Here is an 8175-nt window from a genome sequence, read left to right as displayed (position 1 = left end):
TTTAAGATTATGGATATCCGTATCATCTTATTGTACACCATTTTAGAAGGAAGATGATATCCCTTATGGGAAGATGGGTTAATTAAGATACATTTTATTTGAAGTTCAAAACATTGGGCTGCTAGATAGGCTGAGTACCAACTTTTGCTTTCATCTTGTCTCATGCAACAGTCACTATTTACTGGTCCATGAGCTAATTAGCAAAATTGTCAACACCTGCTGTATTCAGGTGTTTACCAGACCATAACTAGGACTAAGGCCATGTGCTCTGGTTTAAACATACCAACTACAGGGGTCAGCTTACGTGGGACACTGCTGGGGCCATTTGCCTGTGTGCAGTGCTTTCTTTTTTCTTTCCCTTCAATGGCGTGTAGAGAAAGCAGGGGGAGTGAAATTTTAGCACATTTAGGACTTCTGGTGTTTCTAATGTCACTATGCAACTGTGCAAAACTGACGAGGCTTAAGGCATTGGATGAATCTAGAGGAACCTCAGTGCACACCAAAAAGCAACCTGAAAGAAGTCATCTGCATCATGGAAGACTCTTGATTGGACAGAGCTCCCTGAAAGATTCTAAACTCAATGGAACCAACTCCACGGAGGCGACGCTGGATGAAGCGGACTACCAGGCTGACATGAGTAGGTGTTGCAGAATTAAAACGTATTTCACTTATAAAAAAATTTAATTACTGTAGTACACTTGTACTAGATCTTAATTAAACTATGCTTTATTTTAAAAGGCTGGCAAACCAGACAACGAATGGAAAAGAGTGACTGGCAAAAAATGGCAATGGAAAACCTGCTAAAAATGGAGTCAAAGGTTGAGTGCACGCGAGATTCTATGAAGCTTCTTGTTCCCGATGCTGCCTCTACCCCTGCATCTCTCATCTTTGTGGACCGGGGTATGCTTATATATTTTTTTAACTCTTCTGCACAGCTGTTCCTAGTATGAAATATAAGTGGAACAGATGGGAGCTATGATATTTCAAGAAGTCTCTGTCTTGTCCTTTTCAGGTCACTTGTCTCCTCTGTCTCTGACAAAGTTGCCCTCAAGCTGTGGTTACACAATTAGGTCAACTCGGAAAGATCTGGTCTTGGTAGCACCCTATGATGGCTGCTTTGTCATTATTCAGGTGGGTTTCCTACTATGGATAGTCTACACATCTGAATTATCTGTGCTGTGCTTATCACGTAATCAAACTCTGATTACAGGAGAACTACTATGTGCTCCCGTTGCTCTGGTGGGGCCTACCAGTTAGAATGTCATGTCCTTTATTGGGACATGTGTCACAAAACCCTCCAATGGTCACTTGTCATGCTGAGGGCATGGTTGTGAAAACGGAATGGATCACATCTGCTTCAAAAATCAAAGTAAATGGTAAGTATTTATGTTGGCTGTGGTGTTCTCTAGGTGTGATAACTTGCAGATACATTGTTTACCGTCATCAGAAATTGGCTGCAAACAGTGACTGACTAAAAATGGCAAAGGAAAACCTGCTAAAAATGGAGTCAAATGTTGACTCCATTTTTTGCCAGTCACTCTTTGCAGCCAATTTCTGATGACGGTAAGTTAAAAAAAAAACTTTCTAAAATTTTATTGGAATATTACCAAGCAGGAATATTACCAAGCAGTGAAAACTTGAAATCTCTTCTGCAAATGCATACATTGAGCCTTAGGTTATGTCTGCATTTTAGCCTGTTTAATTTTCAGCCTTAAACCAAATGATATCATCTTACCACTTTTAAAATAATTAAAAAATTGGCTGCATGCAATTAAAACGGCTATTTTTAGTGAAACGGAATGATTTGGAGTAGACTTTCTCTATTGACACTGGGTGTATTCAGTGTGCTATGGAAGGAACAGAACTCTTAAATTGGTGTGGACCATGGATTATTAATTAAACTTGACTTTTTTTTTTTTTCCTCGTGTAGTAAATGGAAACTGGGAATCCCTATTGACAGCTGCACAACGCTGTGTATTTGGTATAGTTGAACATCCAGAAGGTGTTGTTATCTCTGTGCGCTATGCACCTTGCCTGGTAAACAAGGTAAATTTTAAAACAGAGATCATTCTTCTAAGGAGGTGGGGAATGAAATTTAGTAACGGTGACATTTGTTTGCAGGATGGAATGCACTCCCTTGAGCTGGCTGGAGATGTAGAAACCAAGGTTTCATGTCCATCATTGTTGGCAGCTCAAATCAAACAGACAGAGACCCAAGTAAGAGGTTCTGTGCAGGAAAGTGACATGCCAGGCAAATGGGTGTATCCATTTCCCACATCATATCCATCTTTAACACTTCCTCGTGCTCAAGTAGCATCTCAAATTCCTATATCTCAAAACCAGAAGATCCCAAGCAAACCAAATCTGGGGCAGCGTCTGTACACAAATTTTCCCGGTTTTCCTTATGCTTACCTTCAAAAGCCAGACCTCACTACTACTAAACAGCCACAGACCTCTGCACCTTCAAAATCCAAAGTTGCTCCATCTGCAGATCATTTTTACCCTCAGACGTCGTACCCCCACTTGCCTTTTCCTGCAATGCCACGAATGATACAACCTTCGTGGCATTCACCACATGTTCTCCAGAAACCACCTGCCAGCAACCTTCAGATTCCAGAACAGATATTTCCTTCAATCTATGCAGAAGCTTTGTCCCTGCTCTCAAATTCTTATCCACTGTATCTCCAAAGATTACTTGAGAAACCTGGGCCATCATATCCTACAATGTCTGAGAAGGGTCAAGGTGAACACATGCCCTTCCATTTATTTTGCTCTCAACGGATGGCGGCCGCAAAACCATCTGTACTTTCTCAGCTAGCATGGCCTGAAATGTTTAAAAGTGAAGTGCACCAGCTATTTCAGCTTGTGTGCATCCAGATGGAGGCAGCCTTAAAAGCTCCAGATGTTTCCCAGCCACCATACTCTGACACTGTGAACGGCCAGTTACATGAGCCATTCAACCTCTTGTGTGCCTTGCAGAGGTCCCAGCTGCAACATTCAAAAACAGCTCAAGGTCAAGTATATTACTCATTTTACTTATTCTGCTACCAGCAGAATCGAGCCTCAAAGCCTGCTGATATTACACAAGAAGCCCCCAAAGGCAATCTATACCAGGCTTTGTACCCCTTCCATTTTCAGGCATCTCAAAAACCCTCTCGAGTTGACCCCTCTCAACCTGTGACTTCTCAAGCACAAGTATACCCACAGCAAACTTGGAAACCTGCTGTAACTGAGCCACCACAATCGATGACTCCTGAAGCCCATGTATACTCGCCATACTTTCCCTTCTATTCCTACCCAAAACCAACCCAGAAACCAGCAACACGACCGCCGCAAAAGGCAACTCCCCAAGCCCAAGTACACCCACGTTTCTTTCCCTACTTTGACCAACCAGCGCCACTTCAGAAGCCTGCTGTAACTCGACCACCACAATCCGTAACTTCTCAACCCCAAGCATACCCATTGCCATTTCCCTTTTATCCCCAACCAAAACCAACCCAGAAACCTGCAACTAGGCCACCACAATTGGCAACTCCTCAAGCTCAAGTATACCCACCGTTATTTCAGTACTTTGATCAACCACACCCACCTCAAAAACCTGCTGTGACTCTGCCGCCCCAACCAGCGACACCTAAAGCCCAAGTATACCCACCATTTTTCTACTCCTATACCCATCCACAGGTGGCTCAAAAACCTGCTGTTACTCAAGCCCCACAGCCTGCAGCACCTCAGAACAAAGTTTATGAGCAGTTCTCTGACATCTACCACAAAACAGAGTCACCTTCAGTGCCCATTACAGTTTCTCAACCCCAACAGCTACAACCTCCTCGGGGCCAGGTAACACAGCCATTCTACTCTTATCACCTTGATACCCTTACACAATCAAAGTCACCTTCAAGATCTACAGCCGAAGATCATAAAGATCAAGAACAACAAAATCAAAGGTGCTTTTATTATCAGCTGTTGCCTGAAAATCAGCTGGCAAACATTCCAACTAACATGGCTCTGGGTCAAGTATATGGACCCTGTCAGCAGTCTAAACCACCAGCTGTGGAAATGAGTGAAAGAGCTACCCTGGGAAACCATTTCCATTATTCACAGCCTCCCATTGCACACCCTCTACAGGGCCAGGTTAAAAACCCCTTCAACATGTTTTATTACTCACAGCAACCTCATGCTATGCAACAGTCTGATGTGCAACAGTTTGCCGTATTGCCAAATGAGCAAAAAATGGAATCTCCCCCATCAAATCAAGGTAACCCTGTTTACTGTCTTCAATATTGTCCTTCTGGATTATCCAATTGCTGCCTACAAATAGCTTTGCATCATTATCTTTACATTTCTATCCCAGGTGACAGTAAAGCTGAACCTCAGGTGTATACAAGTTTCTTGCCAGTGTCTTATTCTATCTTTAGCCAAGACTTGGAAACTGCTGAAATTCCACAAAAGCTTTCCGCACCATTTCTGCAGGCCGGAAGAGCTAGTGCTTCAGCACAAATTTCTCCTAAGGCACCTCAAACTTCTGATGCATATGAATACTTTCTCCAGCCACCAGATGGTGTTGTTGCACTACCCAGGAGTAGTCTTGGAATGATTGCAAATGAAGAGCCAGTTTCTTATTTTGGGGCTGAATCTCCCAATGCCATATGGTCACATGGAGCGCAAAATATGGAACAAGGGAAATCTGAATCTCCCAATGACCAATCTCAACGGTGGATGCCTGAGAGTGAACAAGTGAAGCCAGTTGTGCAATACAAACCTTTTAACATCCAATTTCCAGAACAAACTATCCATTCTAGGCCATATTTTATGCCTCATCTTGGCCAACATGTAGGAGAGTTGCAAAATAAACCTGCTGTTGAGCAGCAGCCATTGCACAAATCTGAATATAAAAGTTCAACACATCACAACTTTAAACGTGCAATTGACAGGTTTTTCTCTCCTTACTATAAGATGCCTGGAGATTATCCTGTATCCAATAGCTCTGTTGACCTTAATGGTACTCAAGAACAACCATCAGAGACGGGGTCAAATAATTTGACCAAACACAAAACTCAAAATTTGTATTCAAAACCACGAAGCCATGTCCTACTGCAGCATGGCCCACCAGGAAAGAAGCCCAACCGTTTCAGTGACTCTCAACCATCTTTTGGAGAGTTGAATTATGGTGCAAACTCAAAAGCCCTAGAACAAAGACAAAATTCTCATCTACAAACTTTGAAGTCTTTGCAGGAAAAAAGACAAGAATTAAAGAGGCTGGGGAAAGGAGTATCTAGTCATTCACATGGTAGCAACTATATGCAGAGGGATGGTGACTCAAGTTTGTTGACCTCTTCTGACCCTAATCCAGTGAATTTGCACCATGAACAATCTTTCAGTGCTGACAAATTAAAGCCTGAAGTTCTGAAATCATTTGACCTCTGGAAGTCCCAAACACCTTCAGATTTCATCCAATTGTTTCTAGCCAATGTTCCAGCAAAGACAGAAGTAAAGAGCGCTACAATGGACCAACTAGCCACAGGTATGTTAATTTTTTGAATGAGTTTCATATGATTCTGTTGAAATAACTTCTTTCCCTGATTCTTGCAGAAATTCACAAACCTCTTCAGATGGACAACAGGAATTCAAACAGGAAATGAGTTTTCTTTAATAAAAAGAAACTACTCATGTTTTTGTGTTTTTAATATTTGTATTGGGGGGGGGGGGGGGATTATCTGATCTGATTTAAGGTTTGGTAAATATTCTAAGCTTGCCAGTTATTTTTAATTTTTGTTCAAAATAAGACGATGCAAATTATGAACATTTATTCTCAGTTAAACATTTAAATTAAGTGACTTAGCCTTCAAATGTTAAAGCTAGAATATTAAAATTTTAAAAGTTGCAATTTGGTAAGGGTAGTAGAATGAAGGCAACTGTTTCAAATCTTGTGCTTAGGAGACTGATCTTTTAAGCTATAGCTGAACTACATGCCTCCCCACATTCACCACTCCTCCAGTTATTGGAAATACTCCTGGGTACAGAGATGTCCTGTTTGCATGAGTCAACATGATTGACAAATAGGACTGTGCACTTTGTCAATAATGCGAAGTGTCCTCATTGACCCATATGACCCATATTTTATTTGCCAGCAACATTAAGTACCCAACTTAATTTTCAAAAAAGCACAGTGAAGAGTTAAAAACAAGGACCGATCTTTATTAATTTCTAGTATAATCTTGTTTCTTTTCAAAATGCTTACATGACCAGTTTCAAACTATTCTGAATCTAAGAGTATTACGAAACACTTGCAGCAGTTCCTCTAGTACCAGTGTAGTTAAAGCAACTATTTAGTCTTTAGGAGCTTAAGACATTTAGAAGAATCTGATCCTTCCTGGGCACACTTGCAGTGGAGCAACAGGAGCTGCAGGAGCAACAATTGAGGCGGGTGCCTCTCTCTTCACCAAAGCGATGGGGACTTCCACGCTGGCTGACGAAGCGTCTGAAGACGAGTCATCAGCAACTGGCGAGGGACTGGCAGGTTCAGCAGCAGGAACAATTAGAGCGGGGGCAACAGGGACCACTTCAGCAGATTCCGCAGATTCTGACAAATAGCTGCTCATGTGGGGGTTGTGGAGGGCTGTGAGTTTGTGGTGTCCAGTGCCATGCTTGTGAGAAACCCTACCAGTGTGGTTGTGAACTTGAGGTGGCAAGGGAGATACTATGGTGTTGTTTGCATCCACAAGTGGCATCTGAAAGTAGAAAAATGTCATTTAGATTGTTTGGGTAGATTGGGTCATCTCAAATTACAGGAACTTAAAGTGTTTTACCAGAGTGGAAAACATCTTGCAGTTCACGCTGGGATCGATTGTGCCTTCGGAAAGGCAAATTCCACGTGCCTGAGAAGGAAGTTAGACTTTTTAATGCCGTTTACCAACTACTACTCCAGACTTCACAATATTGTCCACTTACAGCCATAGTGTCATTCAGGGGTGTGCAGGTGTCATTGATGCAATTGGCCTCAACTACAACAAATTCTGCCTTGTACCTTTGCCCACCAGCCACATCCTGAAAGACATTTAAAAGGTTGTAGCATGCTTGAACTTGTGGTTGCATGACCTTTACATGCTGAGACCCACCTGTGAAGACATCCTTCCAATCTCCAAGAGTGAATAAGTCAAATTTTGTGTCTCATTGTTGAGTTTTATCAGTGAGGCTTGAACAAAGTCCTGCCCCTGCGTGTGATTCAGAGGAAGGAGGGTAGAGCAGCCACGGCACAAGTCTTCTCTTGATTCTAAACATCAACCAGAAAAAAACCCCTCTATAAATCTGTGGTGATTTTTGTGTGAAGCCGGTGTGTTGACTCTTACCTTCTGTTTTACATTTGAATGCCAGGACAGTGAGAACACCAGCAACCTTCTTTAGCACCACATCACAATCCCCTTCAATCGCCTAGAGAAGCACAAAGAGTCAGTCCAAACAGCTTAAAATCTTACTCTTCTTGTCTGATTATCATGTCTGGTATGGTTGAGCCGCTCTAACTCATCTGTGGAAAAAATAATCTGCTTTCTCACCGTCAGATGTTTGGGCCTGACTGTGCAGTTGGCAACAGGTGTGGGGTCCAGTACATGACAGTCGGTCTCCAGCAATTCAATTTCCATCACATATGTATTGCTTCCATCAGGCTGTAGGCAGATTAAATAAGACAAAATATTCTTTAAGTTGTTTACCTCAATATTTTCCTTTTGTTCTTAATAGGATACAATTATCCTATTAATCCGAGATTCTCGCATTTACAACTGCTGACCTACCACAGTGTGGATCTTGATCTCTTCGATCCGGTTCAGCGTGTACTTGTAGCCATGGGTGTGCTGTGCGTTGAGGTGATCTTGAGCCACCAGAGCAGCCTCCTCTGCCTCAAGGGAGTCGCACTCGGGTAGCAAAATATTCGGCTGAGCCCATATCCCCCCCAGTAGTCCCAAAGCGACAGTGATGCCCAGGAGTTGCATTTCTTTTCAAGGCACAGTGAGGTATGTGAGAAACGAAGCAAGCAGAAAATGGAAAGAAGAGGCAGAACTCTGGTCGACCGTGTTGCATTTATTCTGCACTTTAAACCGGTCCAAGTTAAACACTGTGATCTCTCCTCCTCCTGCGTCACAAGTGGGCTGCGCTCTGTATCAGCAGAGCTGCCAAGACAAA

General features: G+C 42.6%; 2 protein-coding genes across 2 annotated transcripts; one reads left to right on the top strand and one right to left on the bottom strand.

Annotated features, from left to right (window-relative positions):
• The first annotated feature begins 269 nt into the window (after positions 1–269).
• Positions 270–5669, top strand: LOC103479053 (uncharacterized). The gene is made up of 7 exons (XM_008433263.2): positions 270–637; positions 739–900; positions 1013–1131; positions 1211–1376; positions 1931–2046; positions 2122–5521; positions 5590–5669. The coding sequence occupies exons 1-7, from the start codon at positions 364–366 to the stop codon at positions 5637–5639; spliced, it is 4287 nt and encodes a 1428-aa protein (XP_008431485.2). The 5' UTR covers positions 270–363; the 3' UTR covers positions 5640–5669.
• A 502-nt stretch (positions 5670–6171) lies between these two features.
• Positions 6172–8088, bottom strand: ahsg2 (alpha-2-HS-glycoprotein 2). Its single transcript, XM_008433262.2, has 7 exons — positions 7788–8088; positions 7551–7661; positions 7347–7428; positions 7116–7270; positions 6949–7044; positions 6807–6875; positions 6172–6728 (listed from the first exon to the last, which is right to left on the bottom strand). Exons 1-7 carry the CDS (start codon positions 7983–7985, stop codon positions 6351–6353), a joined length of 1089 nt encoding a protein of 362 aa, XP_008431484.1. The 5' UTR covers positions 7986–8088; the 3' UTR covers positions 6172–6350.
• Between the last annotated feature and the right edge of the window lie 87 nt (positions 8089–8175).

Source organism: Poecilia reticulata, linkage group LG17, assembly GCF_000633615.1.
Source record: "Poecilia reticulata strain Guanapo linkage group LG17, Guppy_female_1.0+MT, whole genome shotgun sequence".
Classification (NCBI taxonomy): domain Eukaryota; kingdom Metazoa; phylum Chordata; class Actinopteri; order Cyprinodontiformes; family Poeciliidae; genus Poecilia; species Poecilia reticulata.
Note: the sequence above shows the minus strand (reverse complement) of the source record. Positions and strands in the feature narration are given on the sequence as shown.

What these genes read in the sequence shown, in the direction of transcription:
- LOC103479053 (XM_008433263.2), top strand. Translation starts at nt 364, where the DNA reads ATGGCGTGTAGAGAAAGCAGGGGGAGTGAAATTTTAGCACATTTAGGA. An exon ending in TCTCATCTTTGTGGACCGGG is followed by an intron (nt 901 to 1,012) that starts GTATGCTTATAT and finishes TGTCCTTTTCAG; the next exon opens with GTCACTTGTCTCCTCTGTCT. An exon ending in GCTGCTTTGTCATTATTCAG is followed by an intron (nt 1,132 to 1,210) that starts GTGGGTTTCCTA and finishes CTCTGATTACAG; the next exon opens with GAGAACTACTATGTGCTCCC.
- ahsg2 (XM_008433262.2), bottom strand. Translation starts at nt 7,985, where the DNA reads ATGCAACTCCTGGGCATCACTGTCGCTTTGGGACTACTGGGGGGGATA. An exon ending in ATTCAAATGTAAAACAGAAG is followed by an intron (nt 7,271 to 7,346) that starts GTAAGAGTCAAC and finishes GTTGATGTTTAG; the next exon opens with AATCAAGAGAAGACTTGTGC. An exon ending in CCCTGAATGACACTATGGCT is followed by an intron (nt 6,876 to 6,948) that starts GTAAGTGGACAA and finishes CTTCCTTCTCAG; the next exon opens with GCACGTGGAATTTGCCTTTC.